At 46.8% G+C, this 16,564-nt stretch overlaps 1 protein-coding gene across 1 annotated transcript in view; it reads right to left on the bottom strand.

Moving 5' to 3' along the window:
• LOC131282926 (sestrin homolog) overlaps positions 1-15,617 on the bottom strand; it is a 28,862-nt gene extending 13,245 nt beyond the window's left edge. The window contains exon 1 of the mRNA XM_058312475.1: positions 15,289-15,617. Within this exon, the coding sequence (XP_058168458.1) occupies positions 15,289-15,339 (51 nt within the window). The 5' untranslated portion in view covers positions 15,340-15,617. The remainder of the gene's footprint in view (positions 1-15,288) is intronic.
• Between the last annotated feature and the right edge of the window lie 947 nt (positions 15,618-16,564).

The raw sequence follows: 16,564 nt of genomic DNA, 5'->3' as shown, positions 1-16,564 counted from the left end.
CTGTATGAAAAAAAATAGGAAGATCCATTTATGCAAATGGAATCCCGCGTCCATCAACACACTTCCCCATTACGTCTACATGGATACCCTAAATAACAATGGCAAACGTGTTCACGACGCACTTCGCACGCATGTTTCCTCTTCCGGATTTGGTAGAGCACTTTTCCACCGTTCAAGGTCCGCCAGCTGAACCGTTTCGTTACCCAGTAACCCGTACCGGCCGATAGTTCGCTTACCGTCTTGAGTACGAGCAGCGTTTGGGTGCGCGGTTCCCGCTAAGAAGCGGAAGGGAAATAAAATAACAACAAATCGTGACAGTTCTTTCGAGGTCCCACGGTGCAGCACCCCAAAACGCGTTCCTTGATCGTGCGCTGCGTTCCTAATGGGCTTCCCTGTCCCATAGGGTGGAGCTTCCTCTGCTGAAGAGATCCTCCTCGCGGCTCAGATTTATCAGTTGTGCAGTGTGTACAGTTCTCCCCAACGCGTTTAAGGTACCTTACCTTCCACACACCTTCGAGGTCCTCCGGCGCCATCGGCCATCCTAACCGGTGCCGGGGACATGGATGGACAAATTATGCTGAAGGTTATGTCTATTCCACGGTCGGCCCCGTTGTACCTTGTACCCACCACCCCCCCGTACGACCTCCTCCACGGCCGTGCCTCTTACGCTTCGTTCAGTTTGGGTCGGTTCTGCGGCGAAATACAAAACATACATGTACAGCTCTGTTTGCCGTCGCCCGGGGTATGATTAGAATACAAAGTAAACCTGTTAAGCGCGCCAGGGTGGTTGGATGGGGCTATTTTTTTCCCTCCCTCCGAAGAATGGAGGGTGTTGGCACCGATGCGGGTCTATCAAGTATTTTATTTTCGTAACCCACCCGTTCGCTGCTCCTCTCGCGTTACCATTGGAACGGACGCATTATGGGCACTTTTATAAAGCACACATAACCAACAACCACCACTGTTTTTTCACACAACCGTGGTCGATGGTTCCGTTTCGATGAGCAGCGTGTCCGGCCAGAACGGTTGTTTAATGTCGGTGCGCCCGAGAGCTAGAAGCACTTAGAAACATTGTAGCGCCGCGGTGGTGGCACGAGCTCGACGCGATAGAGTAGGTCAGTTTGATTACTTCCTATTTAAAGACGTGGCCCGTGGCACCGAAGTCACCGAAGCACGACGACCTCGGGCGGTCCTGAAGCCTCCCTCCAACATGCATCCCTCGGCCGTGGGCACGAAAGGACATAAATTTCACGGCGGGAACGGCACAAAAAACAAGAGCCGGGATTCGTACGGGATGATGTAATCTTCCAGCAAGCTTGCACCATCGAACCGGGGTCCGTTCTTGTTTGGGCAGCGCTATCAGGACGGGCTGTTTGTGCCCAACCGTTGTTCGGTTGGCCATCCGCAAGCTACCTCAACATCCATCCCAAGGCCCACCGAACTGAACCGTAATGGACTATCGCTCCGGATCCGTTCGTTTCTGCGTTGGACTGCGATGGAGACAAAGACGTTCACCGTGCGAGATAAGAAGTTCCCGGCGCACAATGGACACGAGGATCGGGTGAGAAAGGGAATGAATCCGTTTCCACCGTCAAACACGCGATCGAGGACGAATCGGAGACGCTTAATCGGGAAGTTTTGCCCCCTTGTCGTCGGTTGAAAGTATTCTTTTATGGCGAAAAGATTCCAGCCTGTCCTATCTGTTGTTCACACTCATTCTTGCGAACGTGACGTACTATGGGGGCATATTCGGAAGGAACCGGATTCGAATGTTTTACACTGGAGGTAATAAAAGATTACTAAAACGAATCGGGAACACTGGGAGAGTATGTGCTTGAAAACCACTCCAACAAGGTAAAGAGACGCATAACAAAGCCCTTCATAGTAGAAAACCATGGGCAAAACAATAAACAACTCTCTCGGCAGCAGAAGAAAAAAAGAAAAACATGCAAGGAGCAAACTGCATTGAACGATTGCACGTAGCGCGCAATTCCGAACCGGTTCAGTCGGATTGGAATGAGATTTTGAATTTTATAACGTCGTCTTATTTTTAGTCACCAATTCTCGATCAAAGTCTTTTTTATCCACGACCTGAAAGGTGGGAAGCAAATGTGTCCATCCACCCTCATCGTGCTGAATATATTGCAACCTCCAAAACAAAAGGAATGTCGTCGGTCCGAAAACTGTAATACAGCTACCGCCCGAAAGGTAATGGGTCGTTATCACTTTTTACCTCAGCGTCCCAGAACGAATAAAAAACGAAACAAAATCATTGAACGTTCGACAAAATACAAAAACTACGATTAAAAACAAAACAAAATCATTGAACATTCGCCAAAGCCGAGCCTACAAAACATACAGTCTCGTCCAGTAACGCGGGATAAAAAACAAAACCAAAACTATTCGAAAATTCGCCAAATCGACACAACTCAACCAAGAAGCAAGGGAACGGTGGAAACATCCGGGGGAGGGCAAAACATCAAAATCTCACCACCCCGAAGAGGCTGCGGAAAATCTGCGCTGCGCTATATTTAGTATTTATTTATACACTGAACCAACAACTTGCTTCGGCCGGTAAACAACTATTTAAAATTGGATCACAACACTGCTTTCAACACACCCCAAAAACGCGGCACGGCGAAATGGTCTCCTTTCCCTTTTTTGTATTTTTGTATCCTTCAACGGGTGCGTATGTTATCCTTCTCCGTTTTAGCTTCTTCTAGCGTCCCCCCCCCGGTGCTGTTTACCACTCACATGGCTTTTGTTGATGGATGTTTTCCTTTTCTGTACGTTTTAAAACAATTTCATAATAGTGTCGTGCGGGGTGCGGTTTTTTTTTTAGATATTTTTATATTGCATTTTTCCATTCCGGTTTTATAAAAACGGCCACTCCGTGCCGGTTGAACGGTTGGAAAATGAAGTAATAAAATATGGCGTGACAGTTATTTTCTGGGTGAGCGAAATTCAACCGGTGACTAATTAAGTACCCGAAGCTGCACTGTTTGGAAACACACAAAACCCCATTCTCTTTCTGTGGCATAAAAATACGCCGTTTTCTTTAAAATAGCTCGGCTTTATTGGCACGAGCATCATTAAAGGCCGTGCGAAAATCGACAATCTCACCTCGCGCGACAAAAGTCGTAAAGATAAAACGCCACCTTCCCAATGCACAGAAGGTGGTGTTGGTGGTAGCGCGCATGTTGTTTTGCCGATCCACAGATTTGCATTTCATCGATTCATCGATTGTTTTGATCTAAATTTGTTCCAGTGTCGTGGCATGGGGGGTGCTTGGATAGCGCAAAAAACAACGCCGAAGATAAAGGAGCAACAAGTTTAAGTTGAGTCAAAGAAAAACCCACACACACACACACATCCACAGATGTTCTTAGAAACACAAACAAACCGAATTTGCGCGGGGTTCTTTTCTTTCCCCCGCGAAGCGCCAACCGTGCATGGCTTAACTGAACCCGTGGCCAATGCCAAGCAAAAGATGCGAATGTGCAGTGCGCCAGATCGTCTACTAAGCCGGTGGTGTACTATCGCGTACCCACGACTTCCGGGGGCCGTTGGAGGGGAAAAGGAGGGGGAGGGGTGGTTTACTTTGTACCGCCTGCTTGATGTTTTCTCTTTTTTTTCCACACAATCTCACACACGTTTCGATTCGTTACACTACGAGAAGAATAAGCGGCACGGTACTAACCGTTTACGGGACCTGTTGCGATAGGGGCGGAGCGGTGGGTGGTATAAAATTTTCACAAATGAGTTCATTGGCCCCGGCAGTAGCTACATGCGTTCTATGTTTACACCACCGAACGTGAAACGAGAACGATATCGCTCACCAAACACCGTTGCGTCGGGGATGGGGGAGGAAATGATCACGAACGATGTGGGGGAGGATGTTGAAAAAAAGTTGAAAAGTCAAACATCAACAACATCCCCACACCAGAGGGATCCTCGCGCACCAAAGCCGTGAAGCAATCGGAGCAATGAGCTGAATCCATCGATCTACTAAGAAAGGTCGTCGTTGAGCTTTGTCGCTTGAAAACGACAGAGGAAGTGCATTGCAGAAGCCGATGTGAGTCGTAAAATGCAACCTCAAAAGGATATCGGTATCTTTCAACAACGGCGTCATTATAACGATCAACAAAATCGTCATTGGCGGCTTAGAGTGACGCTTCGTTGGACGCTGTTTTCGAAACAAATCTAGAAGATAACGCAATTAGGAGTTGTGGCGCGTTAAATCGGGACCTTGAATAAAAACAACTGAAGTGGCGTATTGTTTACGCGCAATAGATTACCTAGCGTGCGAATATTTTTTTTTACTAAGATTTCAATCACGTGAGTTATTGTCGGAGCAGCTATTTCTTTCGGTTAACAAAAATGTGATTGTTTCGTTGGATATTCGACTCAGAATTATGGTTTCAATATTTTTTATTTTTAGTTAAAATGACAGATACTTGACCAGTACTTGGATCAGATCTCGATGTTTTCAATACATCCATCTAAATTAATTTCATCTACGGCGGCCATCTTGTAAGCCAAAAACTAACCAAGTTCAAATACCATAAAACTTTGTAGCAATACTTTGTGTGTTAGTGGCAGGAATTTTCGAACATGCGGAGCATTGGAAAATCTTCTAGAGGTCGGAAAATGGGTTCCACAGATACTGTAATATCTCAAGGCAAGAACATTGACTATAAAAGAGTATTTTGAAGTTCAGTCAAGAATTATATGATTACGATAACGAAAAAACTGGGCAATTTCAATTACACCTGGGTTTAGATCCCATAGAAGTTGGTCTATAATTGACACGCATTAACAAGAATTCTACCATCAAAAATAGAAAATGTATTTTAGAGTAAATTAATAGCAATGCCTTTCGTCCGCATACTTAGAACGCTCTGTGGGACAGTGAGAAAAAGCAGAAAGCTACAAAGAAAGCGAAAAGTGTAGCAAAAACCCGCCAGCAAACGGACGGCGACCGCGGACGACACAACAGGCAAAACTGCAATAAATCAAACGCTCCACGATGGGACACCAGGCTAGGCTTTCTTCCCCCGAGCAGTGGACCAACGTATATTTTGCCAATTTTCTTTTCTTCAGCAAACACACATCTAGTTCGGCCACCCCGCTGGGAAACCACGGAAATGTAAGTGGTTCACGATCCGCCCCCCCCCCTACCCATCCCCAGGGAAGGGAAAGTTCGGTGCGGTCAATTCGATATATCTCACGCTGATATGGATTACGCAGGATGGCATAAATTTTGGCAAAAACTTCAGATAAAGAAAATAGCAAAACGATGTCACGAATGGGTAAAGGCGTGTATGAGTGCGTGTGTGTTCGCGAAGTGTAGGTCGGCATTTTTTTTTTTTTTTGTACCCGACCTTATCTCGCTAAAGCTTAGCAAATTGTTCATCTCCAAGGTCTACGAAGCTAGGGAATTATAGCATTTGGCAGCCGGCCGGGCAGCACTGATGGAACCAATAAATGGGATTATGGCAAAGAATGAAATTTAGTACAACATTCTTGCGTTGCTCCAGTTAACGAACGTCATACGCGGAACGATTTAGCGATTATAATTATCGATTCATTATCGTGGCATCCTCAAAGATATGACAGATATGACAGGTCGATAAGAGTTGCATAAATCAACTCTTAGAATAATCAAGAGCCATAAAGATATTTACGTAACGAAAATCAAAGCAAATTAGTATACTTACACATGTTTCTTCACGTTTATTTAACGTAAATTATATTCCTAACCTCCAGATGTGAGACCACTTAGAGACGAGTCTCCAAATTCTTAATTGTCCTCTTCTTTGGCAGTGGAAGATATCTTATACCATGCCAACTCAAACTACCCTTAATTGGGACCGCGTCCATTTTCTTCTGCCATCGACGGTTGGCATTGTTTTAAAGCAGGCCCAAAACGGGAACAACAACTCTTGAACGGCTGAAAACGTAACCGAGGTTCGGTTCGGATAACGAACCCCTGTCAGAACTCCAAATGTAGGCTAGCAGGATGCGTACCACCATCGGCCATTCGGTTCTCGGCCAAAAATAGAACAATAAAAACGGAGTTGATCGAGTAACACGAAGGCGTTCCAACACTTGCTAGCCAACGAATGCCCTAAGGGGTCCACTGCCACGTCGGAGACGACTACGACGGCGGCGACTGGGGAGTGCCAGCTCGGGGAGGTATTCAAATTCAGCGATGATAATAAAGCTTAATTTACACCAATTAATTTGTAACCTTGAGAGACCATAACTGTTCATCCATGGGTTCCGGCGCTGCGCTGCGGTTTCAACAGCTTTATCGTCCGCGCAGCCTCAGTGGCAGCAAACGTAGTCTCGGGTTCGGGGTCGACGATGCTGCCGGCGCCATGCAGACCGATATACCGGGCCCGGCTCGGTGATCCTTTGCCGTTCGTTCGAAGCGCTGTATATCGCTGGTGGTGTTGTACTTCGACACCCCGTCTCATGAGTTTTGAATGTGCTGCCGATTGGTGGCTGTGTGCGAGGAATATTAATTGCCATCATCTCGCTCGGTTCGCGAGAGGGCGAACTCCAAACTTGACCACCGAGCAAACTCCCAAGTGGAGTCGACGATATCTAGCGTAGTCATGAGGCAGGAAAAAAATACGAACAACAAAATGTTGTTGTTCCGAAATTGTTAATCAAATGACCTCCACGACTAGACGGGGCCGCACGCTACTTCCGCCCCGACTAATCATCAGACCTGCGCGAACGAGTCGCAGACTATCGGTCAACACCAACCAGCTAGAGCGTCTCGCCTCGTTGGCCTCGGCAGCGAGACCCGCTTCGCTTGAGTCGGACGACTTTAATTCTTAGGTCCAAAAGGCGCGATCGCTCTAGCATGCGTCACGATCGGCGAGGTTAGCACACCTACACCGGGTACCGAGGCTCCACTCCGACCGACCGACCGTAGACAACCGGCTTTGGAAACCGATCCACGCGAAACCGGTTTCTAATGCCTGGCGCGACACGGAGATCCAGTGACATCAACAATGATCTGCCGCCGAAAGCCGCCCGTTCCGAATCGGTCCGATCGCGCTGGAACAGGTTCTATTCTTAGACGGCCGTTCTTGGCACACCGGCTCGCCGCCCGCCGTTGAAACATGCGCCATGTTTTGCTGGCACTCCTCTGGCTTTGCTCTTGATAAATCTTGATAAATGTACACCTTGAAGCGTGTTGTTTCTGCTGCTACTGTTCGACCGGATGGAAGTATTTCTGGTGCGCGACAGTGTAAATCAGTAAAACAAACAACCGGCCACCTTCAACTCCTGCTTCCTACCAGGGATCTACCATTGGGACGCCAACTATGAGAGAAGACACAGCTGACACTGACTTCGCGCTCCGGTGCGCACTCGCACGCCTCTAACGGCCCTCCGCGCACTGGGTCAGTAATTAAGTAATTATCGCCCCCCCTTCTCTGTGGCATTAGCAACAACCCTTCCGCCCACGGTTACCTCAAGCTGAAAGAAGTCCGGCTCCTCCTCACTACTTGCCAAGAGTTACTCCCGCGGTTCTGCGAAGAGATCAAGATCCTAAAGTCTAATGAGCGAGTTTAAAAGGAATTAGGTTCGCGTTTTTTGTTCTCTGCCCAGTTTGGAGGTTTGGAGGTAATTGAAACATGGCCGTGGAAGGGCACGTTCTAGAACCGTTTTAGTAATTAAAAACAGAGTGTTTTTATACAGTTCAGAACCCCTTTTTTGGGGTCGGTTAACGAGCGCAAGAAAACGAGTCTAGAAATCTATCTCTGCGTGGCTGCAAACATAAGATTCCAACGAGCATTGGTCTTATCAATCTTTCGACGAAATAAATTTGAATTATTTCCTTGGAGTTTTATGAAATTCGCATCTTTTGACATTGATAGACTTTCAAACATTCATGAATCTTTTTCTCGTTCAAAGTGCCAGGCATTCTTTTAATGATCCATGAATCTGTATCTGAATTACCCAACTCTGCTTTGAAGTGTTAACTTCACCAGATAAGCAATAGATAGTATGAAGACATCGTTCTCACTGGAAAAGTTATAGTTTTTTTTATACATTCTGTATCGGTTGGCTTAGATTAGATGATGATAAAGGAATCTGCAATTTATCGTGCCATATATAGACCATTGTAATACCCTGTTATTGCGCGAGATCCCATCGATACAGTTAACGCTTCTTATCTGCCTAGTTCGCCTGTTATCGATGACCTCCAACGTGTGCGGCACGACCTGTCCATTGCCTTTCCGACTCGCGCTTCCGGATGGGCTGAAGTGCGCAAACCACCGGAACAGTGTCACCCGGCACGGGTTCGCTCTGGCCGAACAGACAAACCACACACCGCACGGGTGTTTATGCAAATTCTTGCTCGTTACTGTTCAATTACCGTTAACTCGCCAAACCGCCACCATGCAGGTGGCCACAGGGTGGATGCTGCGGAACCATTTGTTTCCCTCAGCTGTTCGCGATCCCGGCCGGCGAAGACCAAGCCGCGAGCCGGCCGGGAGGTTCGGTTTCAATCAATATACCGCGCGTTCCAAAAGAGAGAGAGTAGCAGTACTTAGGACAAAGCATGATCAGCATGCAGCTCACACACAAGCGAAGCGATATACACACGGAATCTTTACCGGCTCCATCTGGGCCTCCCACCCTTGGCGAGTGAGGGGGTTGCAACACGGCGCACGTTGCCAAGTGCGCTTGACAACAGTGCTCCACTGCCGGCTTGGACGTGATGTTGATGCAGCAGCACCATGGGGGAGGAGGAGTTTGCTGCCAACACCATCGCGTACGTGACCGGGTGCGTTGGGGGGGTGTCCGGTGGGGGGTGTTATTCTGTTTACCTTTACCTCACCACCAAGCAGCAACCAATGTGCCATACGAGACACTACACCGGGCGTCAGACGGTTCGGTTCGGGCACTCCCTTCAAGGGGCAGGCCCCTACGATGGGACCTTCTCTCTAGTTTTCCCTCCCTCCCTCACCGTTTACAAGACGCTTGCAAAGGTTGCTGTGCCGGCCTGGTGCCGGCTGAACTTTAATGCCCCATGCCTCCAACCCTTCGACGCCGGCTCGTAAGGTGTTGCTGCATCTACTTAAAGTTCGAGCACGAACGAAGCCGCGAAGACGGGTTCCCTCGCGTGCACAAACGTCTGCCTAGTGCGATGATGGTGGTGGAAAAAGAAAACCTGAACCATGTTGCCGCTGGCCACTACGATGTGCGGTGGCCTTTGCACAGTAGGAAGCTGGCAAACAAATCATGGGATATTTATTTTCCCGCACCGTGGGCGTGTCCTATGACACAGGAGCTGTTAGCGGTCTTGTAATGATTTTTGAACTATTTTTAGCAAATTAAAAAACACTTCTTTCCGTCGTTGATTTTTAGATTAGAGTAATGTATAGGCAACAACAAATAAAAAAAAGCTTTTGAACCAAATCAAATTCACATAATAAAAAAAGGAAAATAAAATACAAAAAGTCTCCTTTTTGTTGACTAACGTAAAATTAACCAAGTGATTCAATCCTTCTTCTGGTACGTGTTTAAACGAACGTACGTGATAAACGAGGTATGTGTTTAAACGAATATTTTATGGGTGAAGTAAAATTATATAATTTTTCTACTCTGACTATAGAATGAAAATTATTAGACAAGATAGATAAAACCAATCTTCGAGGAATCAGCCAGTAAACTGATTGATTGTAGGTTAAAAGTAATATCCAACATTGATTTTGTTTAAAAGCATATAAACAAGACGAAATTTATAATTTTTTACGATATTGCGTAGGGGTCCCGTTCATTCTACCGCCTACCATCGGCCCCCATAAGTGTAAATCCGCCACTGATCTTATGCCGTATGGCTACTTATGTGTTTGGTCCTGCTTCACCCTTGCATAAACATTCTTGATAAAGTGTACAGATATGGCATATAGCTATACTATCCTAGATATGCTTTATAACAATCGACAAAAATACACTAATCTTTTTGAGGTAGCTAGTATTGTTTAGAAGACTGCTCGTTCATACATGAACATTGAGTCAATTTTTAAATTTATATAAATTGTGTAAAAACGCAATTGTAAATTGAGTGAAGGTGTCGAATTCCGCATAGATTATTTTCCAAAATTTTACCGTAAACTAGAAATAAAAAAAAATTCGAAATTTTCATACTCTAATATCTAAACCTCAGTACCATAATAGATATTACATAATCCTTAAATCCTCCTTTGGTGTTTTATTCCACCACGTCCGCGGCCACGTTCCTAGCGTGCTGCGTCGTGGTTTGGTAATAGCTTGGGTTTGCGTGCGTGTGCTGTCAGTGCATACGGTGCCCGAGCCCGGCCGATATGTACACACGGAGCGGAGGGCATTGCACTGCCCGACGTACGTACCGTTTGTTTTTTTTTTCTTTCTTCACTTTTTCTTATTATCACCTACTTACGCGCACGCACTTGGTATCGTTTCGTAATATGTAGTTCCACAATCGGACTACATTACAACTCGATGACGACGTGCGGCTTGACTTTCTCGCTGGGAATCGCGCACTCCACCATGAGGAATGTGCGAATGTGCAATTACTTTGGTCCCATTGAAGAGCTCTCCCCTGCAGCATGTGTTACCAGCAGGTTTAAACAGCTTACGTCCTGACAAAGGTAGAAGGTTTGTGTGATAACCGGTGGCCAGTACCCGAGTGACGTCAGGAAATCCTACATGAAGGCCGACAAGGGTATTTCAAGCAGATTTTTGACACCACTAGAGTTGCACATTGTCCTGAAAAAGGTTTGGAGTTCTTTGGAGTATCAAACGGTGTCGTCGAAGGGATGGTTGCCCGGTTGCGTGTACCACATTCATTGTATGCAACTATCAGTAAACTGCACCACGGTGCGATAACCGATCCATTTGCTCAGTGATAGTGCGAACCGACCCGCTCCAGTTACCAACCATAAACGGATACAGAGATAGATTTTCACCCGAGAACGATATGGATAGTAACAGGTACGTACAGGAGTTACAAGTTTCTACCTTATCGCCAGGGTGACTTTACCCCGCCCCGAAGGAGGGGAGCCGAAAAAGGGTCTTACAGCACGCAGATGTGTATCGTACCATTCGCGATAAGCTGTAGGGGAAGTCATTGACCTGCGCACCTAATGAAGATGATTCATTTTGTGGAGTGCACTGCACCGCTATATACGGTTCGGACATCTTTCAGAAGTTGAGAGATGGTAACAGCGGTTGCACTATCGTTATCTTACCCATTCTCGTACCCGTTCAGCTGATTCTCACCCACTTCCACCAAAAACACGATGGCTAGCGTTAATGGATGGCTGTTAATTTCGTCGAGGTGACACATAGGTTCCGTTCGGCATCGTTGTGTGTCTTACTTGTCCACACAAACAAAACAAGCGCTATGCATGTCTAATCCCGCTCGTCATGCGATGGAAGCGAACTGGATCAGGTAGACTCCGTGTGTCATAAAACGCGCTTGAGACATCACATCCGATCGATCCGCCCCGTGTGTCACGCTTCCCTTCCCCCTTCCCCGATCGATGGAAAGTGAAACAACACCAAACGCGATCGGGCAAAGATTCGCACGTTCCCTCCAACCAAGCCTCTTGACGAACATGACTAAGCGGAACATGATTCGCCCACCGGACAGATGAGGACCTGAGCCCGGGGACGTGAGGAGACATAGGAAGAAGGTGAAAACAACATCAGCCCATGAACGGCAACGCACAAACATTTCCAACCGGGCCTCTGGATGGCACTTGACAACAGGTCGGCTGACTGCCATCGGGTGCGTTTTTCGCCGGTCTCGTGTTCATCGAGACAGCCCATCGCGCCGCGAACAAACAGAACGAGCGGGGTAGAGTCGGCAGGTCGCGATGCTAAGTGAAGACCTCCGCTACCTCCCAGGCACGCCTTAGGCCTCAGCCCGTGCCTAGCACCTTCAGGCAAGAAAATTTGGACGGACGCCGCCTAGCAACGAACGGGTCGGCTTCTTTCTATTTCTGTGCCGGCTTATCAGCGGCCTTCGCCTAGCGTGGCGAGTACTAGCGTGCTGTTTCTTGTTTATCTGCCCCCCCGTCTCAGCTCCAGCTGGGCCATCTTTCCTCGCACGGTGCATCTTTGTTTCACTCCCCGCCCCCGGTTTTCCCCACCAAACCGGTAGCCGGAGAAAGTGGACAGATGCAATTGAATTTCGACCCGTGACAACCACAATCGCCCACCGACCGTGTGTGATAACTAACTAAACGTTGTAACTTCTCATCCCACGATCCCCCCCCCCCCCCCCTCCTTCATCATGCTTATCAAGCCTCGTTATCGGGACGGCATACACACACACACACACACACACACACGCACACTTTACGCGACTCAATCGACAGACATTGTCTGCAACAAAACAGGGCCGTTAGCGCGGAGGGAGGGAGAGAGGGAACGAATGCTAATCGTTCAAGTACTTCTTCACCTACATTCACCTCGGGCATCTCAGGCACCGATTCCGATTGCAACAACATAACAACAACGGCCCAAGCCGATTACGATGATGATGGTTGCAGAAATCGAGGCAGACGATAGGGACCGGGGGAGGGGGGGTAACGGCTCCACACGATAACCAATATCGCGTATTTCGATCGGGGTTAGAAGTGCTAAGGTTCTGTCTGTTTGCTTAATGTAACAGACCATGTTGTTGGTCTTCGTGCAGATCGGATCTTTTCTTTTTATTAAACAGTTGGAATGTGATAAGTTCGTTGAGTAGATAAACATGTTAAAACATGTTTTGAGTTTCTAGTTTATTTTGTTAATAGTTCAACATTTAAATTTATTTCTCAAACGTATATTTGATATTATTTTTATGTATAAGATGTGTTGTTTTTGAGCTAATGTACACTATTTATTTTTTTTTTACTGGCATTGCATATCATTTTTTACAACCTGGTAAAACAAAAAAAAATTCGAAATTTACATTTCAACATTTATTCGATAAGCCTATACTTGGAGGGGAAGTTACATTGGAATTAACATTATTTTGTCCGCTAACAACGACTAGATTTGTGTGATTGAGGTTCAGATTCATGAATCCGCATGATTCTTTGCGTTTTGGAGATTCATGAATCTTTTGATGAGAAATTCATGATTCTCACGATTACATTAACTGACGCAAAGTTATGAGCCAAAAACGGGTAGACGGACCACCCTTTTTTTGGTCGCATAATCCACGCCCATGAAAGGATAGAGTTTTGGAGATTCGTGACAAAGCCATGAAAGATTCATGAAGATTCATTAAGGTTTCGAAAGAATAATTAAGGGTGGAAGATTCGAATCAATAAAGATTCATAAATCCATCTGAACGAATCTCGCCAAAAGATTCAACTCTAACAACGAATCTTAATTCCATTACGTTAAACAAATTACCACAAAACATATTAACAGTGTTCCATAATATTGAACAAAAATTACTTTGCCTTAAGCGTTTTATTAGCGACGGAGAATCAGATGTCGAGTGGTTTAATGGGAACAACAATATTGTAAGGATGTCTACAGACCGATCGCTGTTGTTTATTCGCATCAAACACGCACGAATAATCCGGATGATCGAGTACTCCGGCGGTAGTGTAATTTACCGTAATTAATGGCAATGGAACAAATTTGCCAAAACAAACCTGTTTGAAAATTGAATCAGCTGCGTTGGAACAAATCAAACATGTTGCCGTTGCGGGGGAGGGAGGGTTGGTTGAACCCTGCCCAGGCACACACAAACAAATTAGTCAGGCCCAACGTCCCTTTCCCGTCCCAACGCTGGTAAAGTTCGTTGTGCGATCGGAGATCGTTAAGCCGGGGCTTTCATTTCGCGGGAAAAATAACAACATCTCCGGAGCAGGGTATGCCACTGGGGGGTGGGCAGGCATGGCTTATAAAATATATTTTGCCCATCCTTACGGTAATTGGTTTAATGTGCCGTACCCCGTAGCAGGCAAGGAAAGAGGGGCGTGTGCTGTTGGGATGTGGCTCGACGCTCGACGTGGATTTATTCTACCGTCAAACAAACAACAACAATCCGCTCGATGAAGCCGGTACGGGAAAGCTTAATTTTTATTGACCTTCTCCACCAACCCACCCAATCCCTCACCTAGCGGTGTCCTCAAACCCGGCCCGAAAGGGGACGCTAACGTTGTCTTCGGCCTGGTCGCGACAATCGCTTGAATCCTCTTTCTGTCCACGACCCCGCGACGATAGCGTTGAAAGTACTGGGACCAAAAATACGGTTACTAACCAAAAGGTTTACCACCGTCAATCTCGGACCGAAGGCTTAACAAGACATCGACCTGGCAGTACGATGAGTGCATCCGTCCAACAAGGGGTAAGAAAACAACCGAACTGAGGAGTGGCCTGCACCAGTTGCACACAGAGTTTATCGCAAATATCCGTGGTTGATGGTTGGTGTCATAGAGTACCCTTTGAAATAGGTCAATGGAAATTTAAACCAATTAGCTATGATAATTGAAAGAGCATTTCTAATGAAACAACAAATATACCAAAAGTGTAGCTGTTCTTCAACCTAGTAGCAGACGAACCACCGATAACAACCTCACGACCTCCACACGCAACCAGCCAGCTAGTATCACGAGTCGGTCAAAGATTGTTCACCCTAATCGAGGTGACAGCACGCAAGACGAAATACAAAAAATTAAATGATAAAGTGTGATACGGCAAAAGTCTTACGTTGATAATTCTGTCCAAATCGCCTTACGGACATATCGCTATCGAGTGCCGAGATTGACAGTGTTCTGGGCTCGACGACGCCTGCCCCCCATACAGTCTGCCTTGTCCGTCTATGCAGGTTGGACATATTGTCGCACGCCCGACGGGGTGGAGGGGAATTGAGCCTGATGGTTTCTTATCTCAACCCACTGCTTAACGTGGGGCACTATAGTGGGACGCGGTGGCCCCCTAGCAACAGCCGTACATTATCTTGCCCAACGGTCGCGAAACACAGCGTTCACTATGCGTTAAGTTGCTGGGATGCAAAAGGTCGAAGGTTAAATACTCTTGTGCCTCCAATTGCCGGGGAGGTTTCGGTGAATATCAGCCGCTTGGAACACGAGTCAAATGGACCAAATGGGACTGTTCGAGCGACGCTAGAGTATCCATGTTATTGCAAAGGAAATCTAAGTGATCGATGTCAGAATCAGTATGCGACGTTATATGAACCAAAACGATATTCCTACGTTTATGGAATGTGGAAAAAATATTGGTTTAAACATTCGGTATACTTACGTCCTGCCCTATTTGCCCCATGTCGCTATAGTATTCCACCATCGAGTACATTGATTTCGGTTAGTTTTGCGTTCCGGAGCTATACTGATTGATTTATGAGAAATAAAAACCACTCTCACACACACGCACACACGTGTACGAACTTTAAAATGGCCTCCAAGGTTTTTGGACCGGGCCAAAACCGGAGATGGGGACAAACTTCACCGACCCTTTCGCGTGACCAGGTCCCGATGGTCAACTTTTGTCAATTTATTCGATGCTGTTTGTTTGCACTTCCTCGCTACGTATGATTTGTTATTTACTTTTCACTGCTTTTCGTTTCACTTTTCACGCTCCAATCTATTGGACAACACGAACGATCAGCACGAGGCAGCATAGAAGGCTAGCACTATAGAACACTTGGCAAAGCAGGCCACGCACGCACACGCACTGCTACCATCCACCACTGCGGGATGCTGGTCGGACCTTTGCGCACTTGTTGGTACGATCGTAGCCTACTACTTTCACTCTCCACTCCCGTTACTGCACTGTTGTGTACGTTTTAAAAGCACGGCTGTGTTCACTTTCACACGGTAACAACAATTTCACGAGATGCGCACGAGATGGGACACCTCCTGTGGGGTGGGTGGAAAAAAGATTATGGCACGGTTAAGGGAAGAACAAATGAAACTGAAACGAACGAAACCTTTAGCACCACGGGCGCGAGTATGTTCTGTGTGCTGTCGGTTAAATTAGGCTAATAAACCACGGTCCCTGAAGTGAACGCACTCACCGCGGGTCTCACGCACGCGAGAACGGTGAACGCATCCACCCGGTTTGCCGTGTTGATAGACGCGAACCATCTCAACGACATGCCCCTATGATGCCACAATATTGTTTTCACAGCTCCAAGGATGGACGATGAAAAGTAACAAAACGTTCACGCAACGGCACACACGCACAACCCACACGGCAGTCGAGATGGATGGCAGGGATTTGCCTCCGGTCCTCCGGTTCGAGATTGGCCGCTAAAAACGCCGTACGCTGTGGTGAGGCCAGCGAGAGTGGTTAATCCTGTTAAGCGGGTACTTGATTAACCTGTACGCCACACGCCGTCGGATAAACGCACACACGCCGAATCGAATCGCTAGACTCACCGGTTTTTTAGGCTGCATCCCTTTAAAATCAACCCAAACCTTAGTGTGCCACGAGTGGCAGGGCAAGTAGCATGCAGGTTTGGTTCGTTTGCTGATGCCGTACACTATATATAGCCATAAGGTGTATGTGTGTTCATCTA

Source organism: Anopheles ziemanni, chromosome 2 (genome assembly GCF_943734765.1).
Source record: "Anopheles ziemanni chromosome 2, idAnoZiCoDA_A2_x.2, whole genome shotgun sequence".
Classification (NCBI taxonomy): Eukaryota; Metazoa; Arthropoda; class Insecta; order Diptera; family Culicidae; genus Anopheles; species Anopheles ziemanni.
Note: the sequence above shows the minus strand (reverse complement) of the source record. Positions and strands in the feature narration are given on the sequence as shown.